Consider the following 22,674-nt stretch of genomic DNA (forward strand, 5'->3'; position numbering starts at 1 on the left):
GCACCCGCGGTGGAGACCTCCTTCCCCTGTGTGGTGAAGGTGGTTCATGGACCGTTGACCGAGGCGCAGATCATTCAGTAGTTGAGGGATCTCGCTCCGGGTAATTTTTAGTGGTCGTTGCTCAAGCTCACAGATACAACTTATAAAGTAGATTTCCTGTCTAAGGAGGATCGGCTGAGAATCCTCAAGTTCGGTATGAGCAGGGTCACGGGCACTAGTTTTGTGTTGCAGTTTGATGAGTGGAAAAAGAAGGAGCCGCAGGGCACGCCGTTAACTCAGATTTGGGTTCGTTTCTCTGGGGCGCCATTTGCTCCCCTGGACAACTTTTTGGTGACATGGAGCCTGGGTTCTTTGATTGGCAAGACTGAGCAGGTGGATATGCAGTTCACACGTGCTCACGGGGTGGCGCATTTACTTGTCAGTGTTGCTAACATTGAGTTCCTGCCAGACGTGGTGCCTTGGACACATGAAGGCGTTCTGTATCAGTTGGATGTTGAGTATGAGGATCCTAACCTTTTCAGTGAGTTTGAGGATGATAATCCCATGGACACCTCTGAGGGAGGAGGTGCTTCGGGGAACCAGGATGATACTGCTAAGAGTGATGATGATAAGGCCAAGGGGCCTTCGGGTCCGTCTGATTCTGGTGACACCGCTCCTGTTGGGTCAACTGGTGCGGTCCCGACGAGCACTTTGTAGCTTGGTTCCTTGGGTGCGTTCTCGGCTCCGCCTAGGCTTTGGTGCGACCGAGTTGATCCTGTGAGCCCTGTGGTGAGTCCGTGTGTGATGAAGCCTGTTAAGGTGGGAGGTGCCGAGGGGCAGGAGGCCCCTCCCTCTTCTCTTACCTTTCCCCCGGCTATGGTGGAGGTGGCTGCGATCGTGGTCTCGGTTGGAGGTGACGGCAGGAGGCCCGGCGCTCCGAGTTGCCTCGCCGTCGGAGCCGAGGGCAAGCTCGGCGTTCCCTCCGTTGAGGCCAGCTTCTTGCGGAGGGGTGGGCATGTAGGAGGCTGCCGTATCCCCTCTTGCCAGGACGCATTCTGCTACGGAGGGCGGGTCGGGTGGCGTGGCCGTTTTATCGCCACTCTCCCCGGATCGCCCTAGGCTGGTCTCGCCGGTCTCGGCTTTTGGCGGGACTTCCGTGGACAGGCCGCGGGAGATGTCGTCGTCTTGTGGTGCTGTGCTGGTGGTCCCGGCCCAGATCACCGCTGTTGGGGGACAGGCAGGAGGCCTTTCCTCTAGCAGAGCTTCGCGCGAGGAGGTCGTCGCCTTTGGTGGGATCCTAGATCCTGTCTCTGAGGGGAGGCGGATCAGCGGGAGGCTGCGGGAGCAGCCAGACGCTGATGACATGCAGCTGAGGTGTGCTACAAGGGCGGCCAAGCTGCGTGAAGTCGAGATCTCCACTGGTATGTCTGTTAATAAATCGACTTCAATTATGCATTTTACCAATGATGAGATTGTTCACAATGCAAACCAACTAGGAGTATCACTTGGTAATAATGATATAGAGATCTCTAGGTCTGTTAATGACATTCTTGATTTGGAAGATGAACGAGCGTTAGAAATGATTTGTCACATAGCTGCCGTTAAGCCTATGAATGAGTCGGATATTGATGCGCTTGGGGTTAGGGCTCTTGATGGTTTGTGTGCCGATCTTGACCCTGCGTTACCGGAGACGGAGGAGGAGGAGGGTTATGCTTATCCTGAGACATCTAACCATGTAGATGAGTCTTTGATGATTGCGGCAGAGCCCGAGTGTGGTGACCGATCTGATGATCGCATTAAGCCTAAACGGACTTGGAAACGGAAGGTTTATCCAATGTCGGCTGTGCGTAGAAGTGCTAGGATCCGTACCTCTAAAAAATTTCATGATGAAATATGAGAGGCATTTTCTGGAATAGCAGAGGTCTTAAAGACTTGGCAAAAAGAAGGTTTCTAGTGGATGCTTCTCTTGAACATCATTGGGATTTTATTGCTTTGTCTGAGACTGGAAGAGGCAACTTCACTCCACAGTTTCTTAGCACTTTATCTAGGGGGTAGATTTCGACTGGCATTGCCTCCCCCCTCGAGGAAGATCCGGTGGGGTTTTACTTGGAGTTAAGTGTGAAACTTTGGAAGTTCGGAGTGTAGTTTTGGGAGAGTTTGCGGTAAAGTTTCGGGTCAGAACTAAGGCCGACTGATTTGATTGGGCTTTGGTGGCGGTTTACGGAGCCGCGCAACCAGAACTCAAGCCAGATTTCTTGGCCGATCTGGTCTGTGTCTGCGGTAATGAGCAGCTCCCTGTCTTAGTGGGGGGTGATTTCAACATTATTCGAAGAAGGGAGGAAAAGAATAATGAGAATTTTGACGGCAGATGGTCATTTATGTCCAATACTATCATTGAAAGCTTGGATCTCAGAGAGATAGAGCTCTCGGGTAGGAAATTCACTTGGGCTAACTTGTTACCGGTACCGACTTTTGAGAAGCTTGACCGTGTTTTAGCTAGTGTCGAATGGGAACAGAAGTTTCCCCTGGTAACAGTGCAGGCGTTGACACGAGGTATCTCGGATCACACGCCGCTACTAGTTGACTCAGGGGCTCAAACTCATGTGGGTAACAAGAGTATTTTCTCGTTTGAACTTGCATGGTTTGAAAGAGAAGGTTTCCTCGAGTTGTTAGCTAGAGAGTGGGCTAAAGACTCAGGAGGAAGGTCACCCATTGAGCGTTGGCAATGCAAGATTCGTCAACTTCGAAGGTTCCTTCGTGGATGGGCTAAGCATACGCATGGGATATATAAGGCGGAGAAGGAGCGACTCCTTCTACTTATTCAGACCCTTGAAGTAAAAGCTGAAACTTCTATCTTAGGTACCAGTGAGCTGGAAACTAAGATGGAGGCTGAGTTGCGGCTGAAAGAGCTTCTCCGCGAGGAGGAATTGAAGTGGGCGTTGCGAGCTAAGGTTCGCAAAATCGTCCAAGGCGAGGATAACACTCAATTCTTTCATATGATTGCTAATGGGAAGCATCGTAAGAAGAGAATTTTTCAATTAGAACAAGACGAAGGAACGATAGTTGGTCAAGAAAACCTGAAAGTTTACATTACCAACTATTATAAGCAATTGTTTGGACCTCCGGAAGAGAATTTTGTGTCTTTAGATGAGTCAAGGGTTGAGGATGTTTCTCAACTTGAGACTGACAAGAATGGGATTTTGACTGCTCCCTTTACGGAGAAAGAGGTGTTTGAGGCCATCGCACAAATGGAAAATAATAAGGCTCCAGGACCGGATGGGTTTCCGGTGGAGTTTTATAAAAAGTGTTGGCACTTCATTAAGGGAGACCTGATGCCGATGTTTCATGAGTTTTTTAATAGACAACTTCATTTGTTTAAGCTGAATTTTGGAACGATAACTCTTCTTCCTAAGAAGACAGAGGCCGTTCGCATTGAGCAGTTCAGGCCTATATGTCTGCTTAATGTTAGTTTCAAAATCTTCACCAAGGTTGGGACGAACAGACTTACGCAGATTGCGCATTCAGTTGTGCAACCGTTCTAGACTGCTTTCATGCCAGATAGAAATATCCTTGAAGGGGTTGTCGTCTTGCATGAAACGCTCCATGAGATTCACTCAAAAAAAACTAGATGGCGTTGTTTTTAAAGTGGATTTTGAAAAAGCATACGATAAAGTTAAATGGCCTTTCCTTCAACAGGCTTTGCGTATAAAAGAATTTGACACGGTCTGGAGAAACGAGATTGGATCCTTTACGCAAAAAGGGAGTGTAGGGATTAAAGTGAATGACGATATATGTCATTATTTCCAGACACACAAAGGGTTAAGGCAAGGAGATCCCATGTCACCGATCCTATTCAACATAGTGGTTGATATGGTGACTATTTTAATAGGACGGGCTAAGGATGCGGGGCAGGTAGGTGGCCTTGTTCCACATCTAGTTGATGGTGGTATATCCATCCTTTAGTATGCTGATGATACTATCATCTTTATGGAGCACGACTTGGCGAAAGCGAGAAACATGAAGCTTGTGTTATGCTTATTTGAACAATTGTCTGGGCTCAAAATTAACTTCCACAAGAGCGAATTGTTCTGTTTTGGAAGAGCTAATGATGACTAGGAGGCGTATAAATAATTGTTCGGATGTGAATTGGGCACGTCACCGTTCACGTATTTAGGTATACCCATTCATCATCGTAAGCTGACTAACAAAGAGTGGAAATGCATCGAGGATCGTTTTGAGAAGAAACTGAGCTGTTGGAAAGGGAAGCTCATGTCATATGGAGGGAGATTAATTTTGATTAATTCGGTCCTCACCAGTATGCCTATGTTTCTCCTATCCTTTTTCGAGGTCCCGATGGGTGTCAGGAAGAGGCTAGATTTCTATCGATCTCGATTCTTTTGGCAGAGTGATGAGCTTAAACGAAAGTATAGGCTTGCTAAATGGGATATAATCTGTAGGTCGAAGGACCAAGGGGGTTTAGGTATTGAAAATCTGGAAGTCAAAAACAGATGTCTCCTTAGCAAGTGGTTGTTTAAACTTCCGTCTGAGACGGAGGCTACTTGGGCTCAGATTTTGCGAAATAAGTATCTTCAGTCTAAAACCTTGGCCCAGGTGACAGCGAGGCCGACTGACTCGCCATTTTGGAAAGGCTTGATGAGAGTCAAGCCACTCTTTTTCAACAGGACAAGGTTCTTAGTCGGAAATGGAGCTAATACGAGGTTCTGGGAGGATACGTGGCTTGGGGAGACTCCCCTTGCACTTCAATATCCTACTCTGTACAACATTGTTCAACGTAGAAAAGCTTACGTTGCAACCGTTCTACAATCCACTCCCCCCAATATTAGTTTTCGGAGGACGCTAGTTGGAAATCGTTGGGAGGCCTGGCTTCATCTTGTAAGACATTTGATGGATGTGCAGCTGTCTCAGCAGCCAGATCAGTTGTATTGGAAACTAACTAAGAACGGCGTGTTCTCGGTCAAATCCATGTACCTGGACGTCATAAACTCTAGCGTCATTCCTTCCTCGAAGCACGTTTGGAAAGTAAAGGTACCTTTGCGAATCAAAGTGTTTATGTGGTTCGTGCATAAACAAGTTATTTTGACTAAGGATAATCTGGCAAAACACAATTGGATGGGTTCTGCTAGATGTAGTTTTTATGACCATAACGAAACTATCAAACACCTCTTTCTTGATTGTCCGCTGGCTAAGATTCTATGGCGGTCGATTCATATTGCTTTTAATATTAATCCGCCTACTTTCATCAACATGTTATTTGGAACGTGGCTTGATGGGGTTGACTCCGATACAGCGAGGCATATTCGTGTTGGCGTTTGTGCTTTATTATGGGCAGTCTGGAACTGCAGAAAATGATTTGGTTTTTAACAGATCAACGAACATTCACTTTTTGCAGGTTATCTTCAGGGCCACAGCGTTGATCCGTATGTGGTCGCTAGTCATTCCGACGGAGGCCAGGGAGCGTTTGGTTACTGCATCTACCCGATGGGAGATGGTAGCTCAGAATATTTTCAACCGGTTTGGATGGCGGTCATGTAATATGATAGGCATGTAGTGCTCCTATTTTTATTTGCCAGCCGGTTGTGGCTTTCTGTTTAGCTCTTATGAGCGTTTGTTTATTTCATACTTCAAGACTTGGAGACTTGTTGCTGGATATTTTTATTAATAATATGAGCCGTATACATCTTTCTGATGCAGAGGCTGGGGTAAAACCCCTTTTCGAAAAAAAATGAGCCGCAACGACACAATGTAGATGGGTGACACAGCTTTTGGGACGGGCACAACTTCTACGAGATGCTCTACGGTCGAGCGCACCGAGAGCATACCGGTGAGGCCAAATTTCTACACTTGAATTTTTTTAAGATACCTCTCCGGTTCCGTTAGCTCAGAATGAAACCATCGACACTTGAAATTGTACAAGAGCTTCTGAATTTTAATGATAAGTGGCTTGTTGTCCCGTGAGAAATCTGAAGAAAAATATACTGTGTGGAAGGATGGCAATATTGTTTGCTGCTTCTCTGCAATTTTCTGTAAAAAAACTGCTGCTTATCTCTGCTAAATTATGTACTAGCAGAGAATCACATATTGTTTATCTCTGCTATTTCTTTTAAATTTCTGTGTTGCGTGGGAGTGAGAAGTATACAAGGTGAAAGAAAAACTGTAGCTTAACTCTGCTAATTTCTGTACTAGTACAAGAGAGTCACATATTCTCTTCTAAGTAGATTCACTCTCTGCAAAAACTGAAGCTTATTCTGCAAAAACTTCAGCTTATCTCTACTAATTTTTTCATTCATTCTCTGTGGAAAAAAAAACTTCAGCTTATCTCTACTAATTTTTTCATTCATTCTCTCTGAAAAAAAAACTGCAGCTTATCTCTGCAATAGACTGTTAGCATATCTCTGCACGAGGCTATAAGTTGGATCCCTCCGATCAGTATTGTCAAGGTCAACTTATATACGTACTCCCTCCGATCCTAACTATGTATATAAGTTGTTCGTATAATTTGTTAACTGAGTGAAGAATGCTACTTTGTACTCCCTGCGTACGAATTTTAAAAATTAATATAAAATTGAGTCATCTATTTTGAAACGGAGGCAGTATTGTCTAGTGGCTGAACGGTCAAGTCTGGAGCATTTCCTTTGTTTTGCTGTGATGGATGGATGCTCAAGCGTAACCGTGGAGACCTCTTTTGCTTTGAGTCACTGTTGTGTGTTGGATGTTGTTGGACGGCTGATACATGGCCGCATGTTGCAGCGTGGCTTGCCACCTGATCTCTGTCCACGAGCTGGTGACTATAGGACTGCGAGCATTTATCCAGTTACACCGATGATCTAGAATTTGAAAAAGGTTAAAGTTGTGTAAATTTTTATAAGCATAAGTAACTAAAATTATTGATAGATTTCGAAAGATAAGTTTGTAACATTTAAGATTTAACAAATGTTCACGCGTTTCAAAACACAAGAATATGTTTATACATGTACAAAACATGTTTGTGTAGTTCAAAAACAATGTTTTCTTAACACTGTTATAAATAATGTTAAATGTGTAAAAGTAATGTCCACATGCATAAGAAAAATGTACCAAAAATGTAAAACATATATTTGAAAAAGAAAAATCTACCAAAAATGTAAAATATGTATGGAAACAGTAGACATCAAAACATATATTTGAGAACATGTTAATCATGTACATGAAAAATGTGTAATGTATTAATTTTTTTTCTGATGTATAATAAAAATGCACAATGTGTATGAAAAAGTAAAACATCAATTTTTTTGAAAAACTATGTTAATCATGTATATAAAAAATATTAAATCTGCATAAGAAAAATATCTTAGATGTATACCAAATATTTACAATGTGTACAAAAACAATAGACAACAAAGAATATTAATCATGTATTAAAAATGTTTTGATGTATAAGGAAAATATATAATGTGTAGGATTCTTTTTGAAAAAGAACCAATGAAAACCAGTGCAAAGAACGAAAACAGTGAAACATAAAAAAGGAGCTTTAGCGTAAAGTTTTCTACGTAACTTACGAAAAGGCCGAGCTGGTCAGATTTGGTTGGGAGGGAAAATAGGCCTAGACCCACCCACTGAAAATCAAAGGGGGATGATTGGTTGTGGAAAGGAAATAATGTTGCTCCGTTGTGGAGATCAAACATATTACGTTATGCATGATTCACTGAATGACCTCGCACTTCATGTTTCCAATGGGGAATGCTTCAGGGTTGACCATGGCAGCGTTGGGGAGTTTCCTCATTACATTAGGCATTTGTCTGTGTCTGCTGAACGACTGGGAGATCTTGTGAACTATGATGGTCTCCGGAGATTGCGTACATTTATGATTCTGAATGATTCTTGGTTCTGCTCCAAAGTCTGTTCAAGTCATGAGATACTCAATAAACTCAAGAGTGTGCGGGTACTTGATGTAAGCGGATGCTGCTTTGGAAGGTTTCCTGAAGCTGTCAATGATCTGATGCACCTGCGTTATCTAGCCATTCGACGCACTTATTACCCACTGCCTACAAAAATCTCCAGACTCAATCATCTACAGTCCTTGTTTGTGTTGTATCATTCATGTTACTCTGCGAGGATATCTTGCTCAAACAAGTGGAAACAGCTGAAATTTTTAAGGAGGGAAGTCAACACTACTGGAGGTCATTTCAGTCTTCCTGAAAGCATTCGCAGGCTCATTAACTTGGTGCATGTTGATGTAGAGAAGGCTTACACTCTCATGTTATCAGGTGTGTATCAGCTTCCTTGTATCGAGGGTTCTGGAGAATTCCTTGTCGATAAGAAGGAGCAAAGTTTGGTACAACTGAGGGATCTGAACAAAATTAGGGGAGAGCTTTCTGTTAGGTTTCTGGAGAATGTAAAAAACAAGGAGGAGGCTGCAAAGTCTCATCTAGACTTGAAGGAGCACATCTCTAAGTTGGAGCTAGAATGGGGATCATTTGATGGTGCTCATGATATGGACAAGGGCTTTGAGGTGCTTGATGTATTAAAGCCGCACCGCAATCTTGATGACCTAACTATCAGTGGGTACCCAGGTGTCAAGTCTCCTTCTTGGCTGGAGTCTGATTGGCTGAGAAGATTGAAATTGATCTATCTACGAGATTGTAATAGATGGGAGGTCCTTCCACCTTTAGGGGATCTCCCCTTACTCAGTACTCTTGAAGTGCGGCGAATGGAAGAACTAAAAGCACTTAGCCAGGAGTTCTTTGGTCATGCTGGATTCCCTTCTCTGGAAAGATTGCTTCTGGAACGCCTACCTAAATTGGAGTGGTGTCTTGTGGACAATGATAAAGTGTTACAGAATCTCAGACATATCTCTGTTGCTGGCTGTCCACGGCTCAGATCATATCCTACCCATCCTCGTACACTCAGACATATAGCTGTACTTGACAAGGAAAATATCAGTTTTAAGCTTCAGATTGACAGTTTTGAACTATCAAGGTCATTTTGTCGCCTGGTATCAAGCTCCTTCCATGTCTTGCGCTCTCATCACCTAGAGTCTATAGAAGATATGGAGACCTATGTTAACTGTTTGGTACACATGCCCATGATAGTCTTTCACAATATGAAATCACTCAAAAAGTTAAAAATATTTGGCATTGATGAGCAGAATACTTGCTCAGTGATTACCACACTGTTGGGTGAGAACGGATGTCCTGTGCTTCCTTTGTCACTTAAATGCCTTGCATTAGAAAAGTGCTACCTGCAACCATCCTCTTTCTCCAAGTTATTGAATAATCTTTCATCTCTTGAAACAATATGTCTATCAAAATGTGGCTCTCTTGAGATACCGAGTCTACCGGTAAGTCTGCACCTATTGAGGATGCTGAAACGGTTGGACATTTATATTTGTGATTGGATATCATCTTTTGAGGGGTCAGAAGCACTGTTGTCCCTTGAAGAGATGAAGATAACCCGTTGTTATGATCTGGAATATGTACCGTACTTAGATGACATGCCATGTCTTCAGAAACTACATTTGTCCGGGTGCCCTCAAGTTACGCGATTGTCTAAAGCAGGCTACCAGACAACACTGAAAGAGCTGGTTATAATGTATTGTGATGGATTATCTTCTCTGCGACAGCTGTGTGACCTGGTTTCACTTGTGAAGCTGACGATTACCAATTGTTCTGATTTATTGTGGCTTCCTGATATGGATGGCTTTTATTCTCTCCGGGTTCTCTCCATTGATCAGTGCCCCCAGCTGAGGTCACTGCCACGGAGTGGTCTTCCTGTATCACTTGAAACATTTTTCCTGTCTAAATGCCATCAAGCACTGGAGGAGCAGTTTCAACGGAAGGAAGGTCCAGATTGGAATAAGTTTGCGGCCCTTCCAGGATGCAAGTGGGAAGCTAGTAGGTGGTAAATATTAGGAGGTTGCCCTTTTTGCTATCCTGAATCTGCGTTCGGGTATGTTTTCTTTGGGTAATGCCTTACTTTTGCATAAGCAAACTTAAAGATTCTTAGATGGTACCACAGCTGTGCGTGTGTACTTCTGCCTGTCATGGATGTCTGGACAGAAAGTTTTGCTTATTGAACTTGCTAGGATAAAGCTGTGAGCTAAGTGCAATCATGTAAACCATTTTGGTTTGATGGTCCAATCAACTTGACATTACAGTCAAGCTAAATTGCACTTTAGGGAATGCAAATTTTCTGAGTAATAAATGTATATTGTACTCAAGTTACATTTTTTGAACGGATTTACTGAAGTTAAATAGAATGATGCACGGCATGTTTTTTGTTTGTATCTTATTTAATTAGTGAATGCTAATATATTGCATGGTTATGCTTACTATCTAGTGGCACATTTTGCTGTTAGGCGTTAGCAGTAGATTGCTTCTTTTTTGGTATTTCATGGTGAAACAAGAAAATAATCAGATCGGTGTGTGTTAGTTGAATACCTTTACAAACAAGAGTTTGAACTCTGAAACTCATCACTGGTTGCAAAAGAAAACCTAGCCCGATTGTAGAGAAAGAAGAAACCAACTTAATACCTCGATGCCATAAGCCTGTAATGCTCTTTTGGTTCTCGTTTCTTTACCCCTTGGTGTTACTTCTCACACCGGAAGATACAAAACTTTTGTTTCGGCTCTGTTAGCAGAGGATGCAGATATCGTGAGATAGTGGAACCTGACACAAGGGGTCATATTAAAATACTCCCTCTGTAAACAAATGTAAGACGTTTTAGGTCATAACGTCTTACATTTGTTTGCAGAGGGAGTAAAACTTAATATTTGTAGCTTGTTGAACATGTATCTCCTGTAAAATCTAAAAAACTAAGTAGAGAACAATTCATATGAGCTTTTGAAGTTTGATATGCTTTATTCTCGCAAAAAAGCAGATGGAAACTTGATCCTATACTATGTTCATAACTTTATTATGCAACACATGTGTAGCCTTTAGTACCGATCGCTGATGGAATGAGGGGTGCTGTGTATGCAGGCCTATTACACCGGAAACAGCTGGGCTTCTGCTAGGTGAACAATCCTTCTATAGGTGCTACTGAACAAGAACAAGATCAGCATGGAATGGGCAACCCAAAAAGGATGGGCACAATCCATGATGCAAATTCTCTGTTCAGTTGTTGGCAAGACGGAAGTTGCAGGCCACATGTTCTGGTATTTGGAAGAACATCCATATGACGTGCAGACAGAGCTGGAGGTTCACTGCCACAGGTTCAGAAGGGAATTTCAGATTCGACAGCAGGCATAAGGTGATCCGGAGTGTTAGCGTCGCCGTGGACGCTCACTCTACCCATGTCGTACTGCTTGCTTCACAGCCAAAGCTGTTTTCCTTTTCTTCCGTGAGGCAACAAGTCAGAAAGTGAAAGCTTGCTGGCTCCAACACTGGACAGTATTGCACCCCGGTTCTGTCAGATGAGTGCTATCAACTTGTCATTATATGCACGTATATCTATCTCTTTGACGAGATTTTGGAATTTACTAGAGGGCTGGAGCTTGGGTTTTCATGGAAGTTGATAGAGCAACATCTAGTTCAGTCTCCACAAACGGACTCCAGGTCCAATAAAAAGAAATGGAGTACAATTAGTAGTTCTTAGGTCCTTAGATTAAGGAACTTCGACCTCATCATCCTAGTACATACTGTTGTGCTATTTCATTTACACACAGTTTCCATCTGCAGTTCACCTGGCTGATTCTGCAGGTGCAGGTGATCTCGTTGATCCGAATGTAACCATAGCCGCCATTGCCCCCCAGCCTTATGCCGCTGCTGAACCTGAATTCATAGAGCCTGTCATGGTGATCACTGATCCACCGGCCAGTGGCACCACTGGAATTTACTAGAGTCCTCATATGATGAGTGTCACCAACTTGTCATCATCCTTTTATTCATGTACTTAGTATATCCATCTCTTTGAGGAGATTTTGGAATTTACTAGAGGACTGAAACTTCTGTACCGCGTTTCTGAGGAAGTTGATACAGCAACATGTACCCCAGTCTCCACAAATGGACTCCAGGTTCTCTAAAAACAAATGAAGTACATTTCTTAAGTCCTTGGATTAAGCAACTCAACCGTATGTACTGTTCGGCAATTTTATTTACAATTCCCATCAGCAATTCATGTGGCTGATTCTGCAGGCGATCTCACTGAATCCTAATGTAACTACAGTTGGCGAATGATGCCTGTGCCATTAGGTTATGGTACCTATATTTAGGGAAGGTGTTCTTTCTCTTCGTCTGGGCACTGCTGGTGCGACCTTGCGAGTGCTAATCTAAATAACTAAATAAGCTTTGGTTGATTTGGGTCGTAACGACATTGTCTTTACAGATTGGCTGTGTTCGTCCGCTCTGCAGATGATTGGTTGTTCGAACATAATTTTTTAGTTAGTAGTGTGACCCCCACCGCTTATCTTCGATCGAAGTCCAATGCCACTGATTGTTTGTCACTTTCAATCAAAACTAGGGTGTGATGCACCTTTTCTTTTTCAGAAAATGAAGAAGAAAAAGCCTCCGTCACAGTACAGTTGCAAGGCTCAGTAAACTAAAGGTGTGTTTAGGCCTTGTGCAATGCAAGATGCTCAAGAGAGGTGTTTGGAGAAATAAATCAGGTTTTCCTTAAGCACCGGTGTTTATTTGTACATGACAGACGTTTAGTTAGGCGTCTCTCCTATAGAGATAGACACCAGTGCTTCAGAAAAAAAATCCGGTTTATTTTTCTAGGGACTATCTATCTTACATCCGGATGAAAACCAATTTGCTTTCAGCCATATTTTTCCGCCAATGGCAGGATGACAAGTGTCCCATTGTCCCATGTCCCCTGTTTGTTCCTATTTGTCCTGCTTTTAAACAGACCAGCAACATGTTTTAACGGGTCCATACCTCAATATTTCCAACCCGGAAAGAAAGCAACAAAAAGGAGAAAATCACCCAACGTTATAGCCAAGCCGTCTTCCTATGTCTACTAAGCTAAAGTTAGCAGAGGGAGGAAAGGACCAAAATGAAATGACAAAATACACACTGGAAAGAACTAAAATTACATTAATAATTCCACTAAAGAATTACAGGAACTACAATGTAAAATTCACTAAAATTACACTATAAATCCACTAAATTACAGTGTAAATACCGCTAAAAATACAATAACAATCCAAATAATTTGTATTAAATAATTACATTAAACATTTCAGTGGAAATCCACTAAGAAAAACTCTGTAAATCCACTTAGAATTACGCTGTAAATCTACTTAGAATTACACTGCAAATCCACTAAGAAAAACACTATAAATCCAAAGTGCAAATCCACTTAAAATTACACTGTAAATCTACTTAGAATTACACTGGAATCCACTAAGATAAACACTATAAATCCAGTAGGAATTACAGTGTAAATCGACTTAAAATTACACTATAAATCTACTTGGAATTACACTGGAAATCCACTAAGAAAAACAATGTAAATCCAGTAGGAATTACAGTGTAAATCCACTTAGAATTACACTGTAAATCCACTAAGAAAATGCACTGTAAACACACCGGCAACATGAACTTGAATGGGTCCACACAAGAGAGGGCAATTCCTCCATGATCTGGGACACAAATTATGCAGGAGATGCAGAAAAAACACAGGTAAACACCCCCCTCTTATGCACCCACTCCTCCAAGATCTCTCTCCTACCACTTGACATCTGAAAGAAGAACAAGCTCCCTGTGAGAATCATTCACATATGTTGAAGAACACAACTTAACAGAACAAAGATTAGAACACAGACCGAAAAGATAGCATGAAGCAGGAGAAACCCTAGGAACAACTAGACTATGAACAAACGAATTACTAGTCTATGGTCACAGGAATAACACTTTGGAACACTAGATTCTGAAAACTAGTGCAAAATTAGTGCTCTGAAATTCGCAGCTATAGCTACAACACAGGGCCAAAAAAAGTCTGGGGATGGGAGGAGGGCATGAGGAAGCTATGAATTCCATTTAGGAAAAACTTGTTCAAACAAAAAGAGTACTGCTGTAATTTCAGAAACTTTGCTGCTGAGAAACTGTACATTGTTCAGATACTTTTGATCATGTTTGGACACTTGTATCTGTGAATATATGACTGTATTTTAGACATGGCAGATTAGATTTCAGTAAAAAATTGTGAATATATGACTGTATTTTAGAAATAATGGTACTGTACAAAGTTGTAGTTCAAATTATTATGTTCTGATACTAGTTTACACTGAATCTAATCTGCCATGAAAATTAACAGTGAAAGAAAAATGATCACAAAAAGACATAGGACAATCATGTTAAGCACTGACACTAGTTGGCACTAACAAAAGAAACTATATACTGAAATCAAATTATTGTGACTTGTTTGATCAATTTACTCTGATCTTCTCTGATTTGCACATAAATAGAAGAAATCAGAAACTCGTGTATGAAGAGACTACTGGAATTGACACAAATGACTCTGGTGTCAAAAGACAAAATTGTACAAAAAATCCTTGTCAATGACTTGCAACATGCTTTACTGCATTTCTGACCTACTTGTTGCACCCTACATATGCATAAACATACATACGCAAAAAAGGACAAATGGGGACATCAGAAATGCTCTTGTTTATTCTACAACACTTCATTACTTATACTTTCTGAAAACATTGAGTGCAGATGCCTGCAATCAAATCAGATGCAATGGAATATAGCATCAAAGGGCAGTCGTTGTACCTCTAAGAGAGTATGACAAATGCACTATTCAAAAGGAGAGTGGGGGCTAAATTCAGTGCAAAAAGCTTCCTAAGAGAGTATGACAGGATAATAGAAGTCATTCATGAGAGGGAGCAAGAATGTGATCACTTGTCTAGAAACAAAAAGGATGCGCACAAGAAGTTCTGGTCCAAATACAGTATAAAACGACAAGGGCATGAGCTCTACAACATTCGGATCTTCAGGAAGATCCAAAAGAAGATGGAAGATACGACGAGGCTGCATGTGTTTGAGCTTGAAAAAGAAAAAGAAAAACTATATGGTTTATCAAGTTGAGACCTATCCTTCGAAACAACTAAGAAGATGAAACTTCCTAGTACAGATAGATTTGATGCAAGACAAGTACTCATGCATGATACATCCGGTGCGCATTTCACAATGATGGAATCCTATCCTGACACATACTCAGAGTGATGATCCAATTGAAAGTAGAGAGGATACCTGACAAGTATATCATAGACAGCTGGAGGAAAAATGATCACATGATACACTCAACCAAGCCTCCTCCCATTTTTGATGAAAACTCAACACTGATGTACAATGTGCTGCAAAGGAAACTCGTCTATGTGGCTTCTCTGAACAATTTACATTGCCATCAGGAGAAATAACAAGGGGTGCCTGCCCACAAGCCTTATAGGACATAAATGTGATTAAAAAATTACAGTAGAGTTACACTGCAATTTAGCTTGGAAAAATATTGTACATAGACTACAAGAACAAAAATTCAGATTAAAACACAGGTTAAACGCTGAGTGTAATTACATTACAAATTGCACTGAATTTATAGTGTAATTACACTGCAATTTAGACTGCAAAATTTTAGTACATAGACTGTAACTACAAAAAATAGGTTAATTACACTGAAAATTACAGTGTATTTACATTGTAAATTAGACTGGAAAGTATCAGTGCATAGACTGTAAGTACAAAAATTCAGCTTAATTACACATAATAAACAGATTAATTACACTGAAAGTACAGTGTAATTACACTGCAAGTTAGACCGGAAAATTCCAGTACATAGACTGTAAGTACAAAAATTACAGTTTAGCTACACTAAGAATTACACTGTAATCAACCACTAAAATACACTAAAGAATTACACTGTAAATCCAATTAGAATTACAGTGTAAAATCACTATTTCCTGAAAATTCTGAATTAGAGTCCATGAATGTACATGCACAGATTGAAGGGATTTTCCTGAAAATATATACCAAAATGACTCGGTGTGAGACTAACTGAATGAAATTGCACGGATGAGCATACACATTTACAAAACTACTCCGCTTTAAGTAATAACACTAAAAAATACTGGAAAATAGCAATACAAATCATTGCAAGTTACACTGCAAAATCACTAAAAGGAACACTGAGAAACTGGAAAATTTCAGGGAAAAACACTGCAAGTTGCACACTACTGAAATTACAATGAAATAAATGAAATTACAGTGCAAATATACACTTTATTTGTTCAGTGTAGTGGTTGGGATTACTAGTAGTAGCATGGCAGTGGGTTATGGTAGTGCTAGAAACAATACAGAATGAGTGGAGCAGAACGTAGGTGATAGACTAAAGGCAATCATCACCCAATCCAGTAAGAATTACAGTGTAAAACGCCTAAGAATTACACTGTAAAACCCCTAGGAAATACACTGTAAATCCATTGGGGATTACACTGTACAATCCACTAGAAATTACAGTGTAAAACCCCTAAGAAAAGACACTGCAAATCTACTAGGAATTACAGTGTAAATCCAGTGAGAACTACATTGTAAATCTATAGCGAAAATACACTGTAAATCCACTAGAAATTACACTGTAATAACAAATGGGGAATACACTATGAATCAATTCAGAATTACAGTGCAAAACAACCACTGACAACAACTTCAACTCACTCATTCATATAGTCCTGTATCCACATGAAGGTGGATGTGTGTCAACTATATTGCCAAAACTACAACCACGCAACCAAGTGGATGTCATCCTAGGGGAAACCTACATGCACAACCTAGGAATAGATCACTATCGCATAATAGTACAACTAAACAAGTTAACACACCGCAGTTACAGATCAAATCAAACTAACAGTGAAACCCCTTCAAGGAGCACCCCACCCCCAGTCACCTCGCCCCGCCATGGACTGGGACGAGCGGCCTTAGAAACTGGAACTACCTCCACCTACCACAGGGCACTCCGCCTCCTAAATCCGCCATGGCAAACGAGAATCAAACCCGGCGGAACCTCACACATCTACACGAATGAATGCGGGGGAAATACACACAACAACAAGATCTGACTAAGAAACCCCTAAAACTACCATTCAGATCTACGGAACAAGAGAAAATGCCGAATCAGACGAACAAAAACGACGGGAGGGGGAAAATTGTGGCCGGGGTTGGTGCGGGGGCAGACAATCGACGGGAGGTCGAGCGGGGCGCGGAGGCAGCAGGGGAGCGGGACAGAGCACAGACGAGTCACCAACAACCAACTGCGTCGATCGCCGAGAGGGAGATCCAAATCGCCATGGCTATCTCTCCCAACCTCTGTTCCGGGGGATGCGTGTGTGAAATGGCAAAGAGGAAACAACGAGGATTGGGAAGAGACAGAGGAAGCGACACACGTGGGATAGCGAGGGGAGCGTAACGGGTCAGATTGAAAATGTAGCGGGCCTGATAAGAAAAGTTAGCGCCCAAAAGAGGACCGGAAAAAAGAAAAAACACGAATCGTGACGCAACAGAATGTACGGCTCAGAAAACGGATGAAGACGAATAATTTTCATCCGGATGAAAATTAGCAATTCCGTTTTTCTAAGCACCTTCCTAAGTACCTAGTATTGTATAAGGGCTTAGTGTTCAATTGGAAAAACCTACAGTGCGGAGAAGCTTGAACTTGCTGCTGATGTAAACACTTGTCTCGCTGCTCTTCCGGTCGGTAGAACCCATCTCTCACATCGACCAAGTTATAGTGACATGTGACATTGTCACAATTTCCAAACTAATGGACCTAGAAGGCCAATGGTTACTCTTCAAACCAAATTTCACTTAACATATCAGTTTTCCTCTAATATCTCAAGTTCTCAACTCGTATATATGATAACTGTTTTCCTTTGGTAACACTACATGAACATAATATATCGTCAAACATGTCATCTGTATCGATCCATGCCTAGATATATCAATTTATCCCCCTCCCTCCCTCCCGAGGCGCTCCCGCAAGCGCCGTTGGGAGGCAACCCTCGCGCCTCCCCTCCGGTCCTCTGCCCCGCCTCCCCCTCCCTCACCGTAGCCGGGAGCGTCGCCGGGCAAAGGCCGCGTGGCTGAGGCGGCGGCGGGGCGGTGCTCCCCTGCGCGCGGATGGATGGCGTCGCGGGCCGCCTCCCTCCTTCCCGCGGCGTCGGGTCCCAGTCGGCTCCTGCTCCGGCACTCCGCCCCGCGCCCTTGTGGCCCGCCGACGGCTCCTCCTCCCCCCTGCGGCTTGTGGGATCTGGTGGTTAAGGTCCTCCTGGCGGCGGATCTGGGCATCCCGACTCAGATCCGGTGGCTGTGGGGGTCTTCGAAGTCGGGGGTGGTCGGCGACCCCGTGGAGGTGGTGGTGTGCCGGCCGGTGTCCGCGCTGCTCCGGTGCGGGGTGCCGGGGCTTCGGGTGGTTCTGGCCAGGGCGTGGAGGCGAAGGTGATGTGGTGGTGGCAGGTTGATTGCGGCAGCCAGATTGTTCTGGCGTCGGCTCGTCTGTAGGCTACCTGTGTCGGCCTTCGACCCGTCTCCTCGGCGTCTGTTCACTTCTCTCGCTGGAGGGCTGGCCTTCTCCCGGCTGAGGTCCATCAACCGTCTCGCACTCGGTGCCGCAGGACCGATCTGGTCTCACACCCGACAGCAGGACCGGCCCGTCTCGCGCCCGGCTACAGGACTGCGCTCGTCTCGCGCCCGACAGCAGGACCTGAAGGAAATATGCCCTAGAGGCAATAATAAAGTTATTATTTATTTCCTTATTTCATGATAAATGTTTATTATTCATACTAGAATTGTATTAACCGGAAACATAATACATGTGTGAATACATAGACAAACAAAGTTTCACTAGTATGCCTCTACTTGACTAGCTCGTTAATTAAAGATGGTTATGTTTCCTAACCATAGACATGAGTTGTCATTTGATTAACTGGATCACATCATTAGAAGAATGATGTGATTGACTTGACCCATTCCGTTAGCTTAGCACTTGATCGTTTAGTATGTTGCTATTGCTTTCTTCATGACTTATACATGTTCCTATGACTATGAGATTATGCAACTCCCGTTTACCGGAGGAACACTTTGTGTGCTACCAAACATCATAACGTAACTGGGTGATTATAAAGGTGCTCTACAGGTGTCTCCGAAGGTACTTGTTGGGTTGGCGTATTTCAAGATTAGGATTTGTCACTCCGATTGTCGGAGAGGTATCTCTGGGCCCACTCAGAAATGCACATCACTATAAGCCTTGCAAGCATTGTAACTAATGAGTTAGTTGCGGGATGATGTATTACGGAACGAGTAAAGAGACTTGCCGGTAACGAGATTGAACTAGGTATTGAGATACCTACGATCGAATCTCGGGCAAGTAACATACCGATGACAAAGGGAACAACGTATGTTGTTATGCGATCTGACCGATAAAGATCTTCATAGAATATGTGGGAGCCAATATGAGCATCCAGGTTCCGCTATTGGTTATTGACTGGAGACATGTCTCGGTCATGTCTACATAGTTCTCGAACCCGTAGTGTCCGCACGCTTAAGGTTTCGATGACAGTTTTATTATGAGTTTATGCGTTTTGATTTACCGAAGGAGTTCGGAGTCCCGGATGAGATCGGGGACATGACGAGGAGTCTCGAAATGGTCGAGACATAAAGATCGATATATTGGACGACTATATTCGGACATCGGAAAGGTTCCGATTGATTCGGGTATTTTTCGGAGTACCGGAGAGTTACGGGAATTCGCTCGGGAGTATATGGGCCTTATTGGGCTTTAGAGGAAAGAGAGAGGAGAGGTTGGGCGCCCCCCCTCCCCAATGCCTAGTCCGAATTGGACTAGGGGCACGAGTTGCGCCCCCTCCTTCCTTCTCTTCTCTCTCCTGTTTCCTTGACTCCTACTCCTACTACATGGAAGGGGGGAATCCTACTCCCGGTGGGAGTAGGACTCCTCCAGGGCGCGCCATAGCTAGGCCGGCCCTCCCCCTCCTCCACTCCTTTATATACGGGAAGAGGGGCACCCCTTGGAGATACAACAATTGATCTCTTAGTCGTGTGCGGTGTCCCCCTCCACCATAGTTCTCCTCGATAATACTGTAGCGGTGCTTAGGCGAAGCCCTGTGTCGGTAGAATATCAACATCGTCACCACGCCGTCGTGCTGACGAAACTCTCCCTCAACACTCGGCTGGATCGGAGTTTGAGGGACGTCATCAGGCTGAACGTGTGCTGAACTCGAAGGTGCCGTACGTTCGGTACTTGATCGGTCGGATAGTGAAGACGTACGACTACATCAACCGCGTTGTGCTAACGCTTACGCTTTCGGTCTACGAGGGCACGTGGACAACACTCTCCCCTCTCGTTGCTATGCATCACCATGATCTTGCGTGTGCGTAGGAAATTTTTTGAAATTACTATGTTCCCCAACAGGACCGGCCCCTCTCGCGCCCGGCGGCAGGACTGTGCTTGTCTCATGTCCGGTGTAGCTGGACGACTCGATGGAGGCTTGTTGTGGCTGGCTTATTGGGTCTCGGCGCTGGGTCCGTCCAGGGGTGCGAAAGGCGGATCCTTTCCGCCCATCTCTGCGGTTGGGTAGCGGTGGGGCTCGGGGGACTTGGTGTCAAGGTCTTGGATTCCGTGGCGGCGGCCCTGGTGGTGGTGGCGCGGTGCTCATGGGCAGAGCTCGTGTCTCGGTGCTGCCCGGCTGCCACGGCCGTGTGGGCGGCGTGGTAGTCGGTGTGTGGCATTCGGTGGCGGTGAGTGTTGGCCGGGGTCAAAACCTACTCTATCTTCGGACGGACTAGCGACGAGAAAGATCGCTCTTGAAGGCGTCGTCACGGTTATCATTGCCCGTCGTGTTGCTCCGAGGGAAACTCTGGTCCTCGAATCGGGCGGTGGTGGCGCTCCGGTGCCGTATCCTTCCTGAAGGCGCCGCCTTGGAGCCCACGGTTCGTCATATGCAGCTTCACTTCTTCGTGGTGTTCACGACTGAAGCCCCCAGCGGCTCTTGTAGTGCTAGGGAGTGTGTTGCTGCGCTCAGTGATGAGGATACAGACCCAGGGTAGGATCATAGACCTGACCTATACGCCCTACCCAAAGTCACTACCCTAGAAGCAAAGAAGTCCAAGAGACAACAAAGAACCCCCAGTCAAAGGTGCCGAATGCAATCCACTCGACCAATCATATCACTCAGGTACCCCTTCTACTTGATGTCACTCGACCGTACAAGGAATCACTCGACCTACTGAAGACCAAGAGTCACTCAGCACTGCAACGGTCAGGCATTCACTCCGTAGTCTTTAAAATCATTAATAGCACTTATGGCTAGCGTTATCAGTAACGCCCCATCTTTATGTACATTGAACTCTTGGTAACGGGGGGTGGCCGGGGTCCGGGCGCACTCTATATAAGCCACCCCCTCCTCTGGCACAAGGGTTCGCACCCCCTGTAACACCACACACCTATAATCCAGTCGACCGCCTCCGGGCACCAAGACGTAGGGCTTTTACTTCCTCCGAGAAGGGCCTGAACTCGTAAATCTTGTGTGTACACCTTCACCATAGCTGAGATCTTGCCTCTCCATACCTACCCCCCTTTCTATTGTCAGTCTTAGGGCCACGACAGTTGGCGCCCACTGTGGGGTAGGTGTCTTAGCGACTTGTTGGTGAAGTTGCGATTTTTCCGATCTCCATCATCATGGTTTCCGGCGATGGATTGGCTGAAGGCCGTGAGATCCATCTCGGCGCGCTCCTCTTCATCGCCGACGACTCTGCCTGGCTTTAGGAAGATCCCCTTGACATCGAGGCGCTCCCCGTCCGAGGGGCGACACACTTTCGCGCGTGCGTAGGCGGCATCCTTCTCTGGCAGCCGTCGACCCAGTATCGGTCAGCTCCCGAAGTGTCTTCTCTCCCCGCTGTTCACCGTCGCAAGCGATCTGGTCGGTCGCGGCTTCAGCGGTGGGTGAAACATGCGGTGGCTCGTCATTCAGCCACCCATCAAGTCGCAGCAATCGAGCCCGACGAAACTCTCTACGGCCTGTTCGACCTGTCGACTGGCTCCATCAAGATTGCATCCGAGTGCGATAGCAGCGACCCTGCGGCTGAAGTTTTGATGGTCGACAGACCGTGTAGTCTGCCTGGCTTCCGCCACGATGACGGCGGTGATGGTGGCGGCGATCCATCGCGCGTTCACGAGGAGTACCGTCCCAAACCTCTCTCTTCACAGCAGAGAGAAGAACTTCGTCGCCGCAACATGGATGCACTACACATGCCCATCATTGGGGAAACCCCCGAGGCTCGGGCCTTGGAAGAGGTGTGCCTGGCCAATTTGGCGGAGCGCACTTGACTGGAGAACCTTTAGCACACACTCGATGAGCATGCTCGGGAGTGGGTCCCCGAGTCCAGTCGACGACAGCTTTTTCCGCCTCAACCTTAGGTATACCACACTCTGATTCAAAATCTCACAGCTGTGGCCCGTATAGCAGAGTCAATTCAGCCTTCCGAGTGAGAGGCTGGCAGAGGTTTGATGCAGATCCGGGCCTTACTCCGGGCAGCAGGAGAACAGAACACAATGGTGTCTCAGTCGCGGAATAGGATTCATAGCAGGTCCGTGGTGGCGGATACAGTTCAGTCGGCCCACAGCCCAAGATTGCCCCTGCCGCATGAAGGTCGTGGACATCAGCAGGATCAGTACAGGAACCATGGGCA

The 22,674-nt window shown here is 44.6% G+C and overlaps 1 protein-coding gene and 1 long non-coding RNA gene across 2 annotated transcripts; one reads left to right on the forward strand and one right to left on the reverse strand.

Annotated features, from left to right (window-relative positions):
- The first annotated feature begins 7,651 nt into the window (after positions 1-7,651).
- Positions 7,652-9,881, forward strand: LOC119341743 (putative disease resistance protein RGA1). The gene has a single exon (XM_037613598.1). The coding sequence runs from the start codon at positions 7,670-7,672 to the stop codon at positions 9,878-9,880; it is 2,211 nt and encodes a 736-aa protein (XP_037469495.1). The 5' UTR covers positions 7,652-7,669; the 3' UTR covers position 9,881.
- Positions 9,882-13,102: 3,221 nt separating this feature from the next.
- Positions 13,103-17,356, reverse strand: LOC119337718. Its single transcript, XR_005163569.1, has 2 exons — positions 15,175-17,356; positions 13,103-13,658 (listed from the first exon to the last, which is right to left on the reverse strand). It is a non-coding gene; the product is annotated as an uncharacterized LOC119337718 (long non-coding RNA).
- Positions 17,357-22,674: the final 5,318 nt, after the last annotated feature.

This window comes from Triticum dicoccoides, chromosome 7B, assembly GCF_002162155.2.
Source record: "Triticum dicoccoides isolate Atlit2015 ecotype Zavitan chromosome 7B, WEW_v2.0, whole genome shotgun sequence".
NCBI lineage: Eukaryota > Viridiplantae > Streptophyta > Magnoliopsida > Poales > Poaceae > Triticum > Triticum dicoccoides.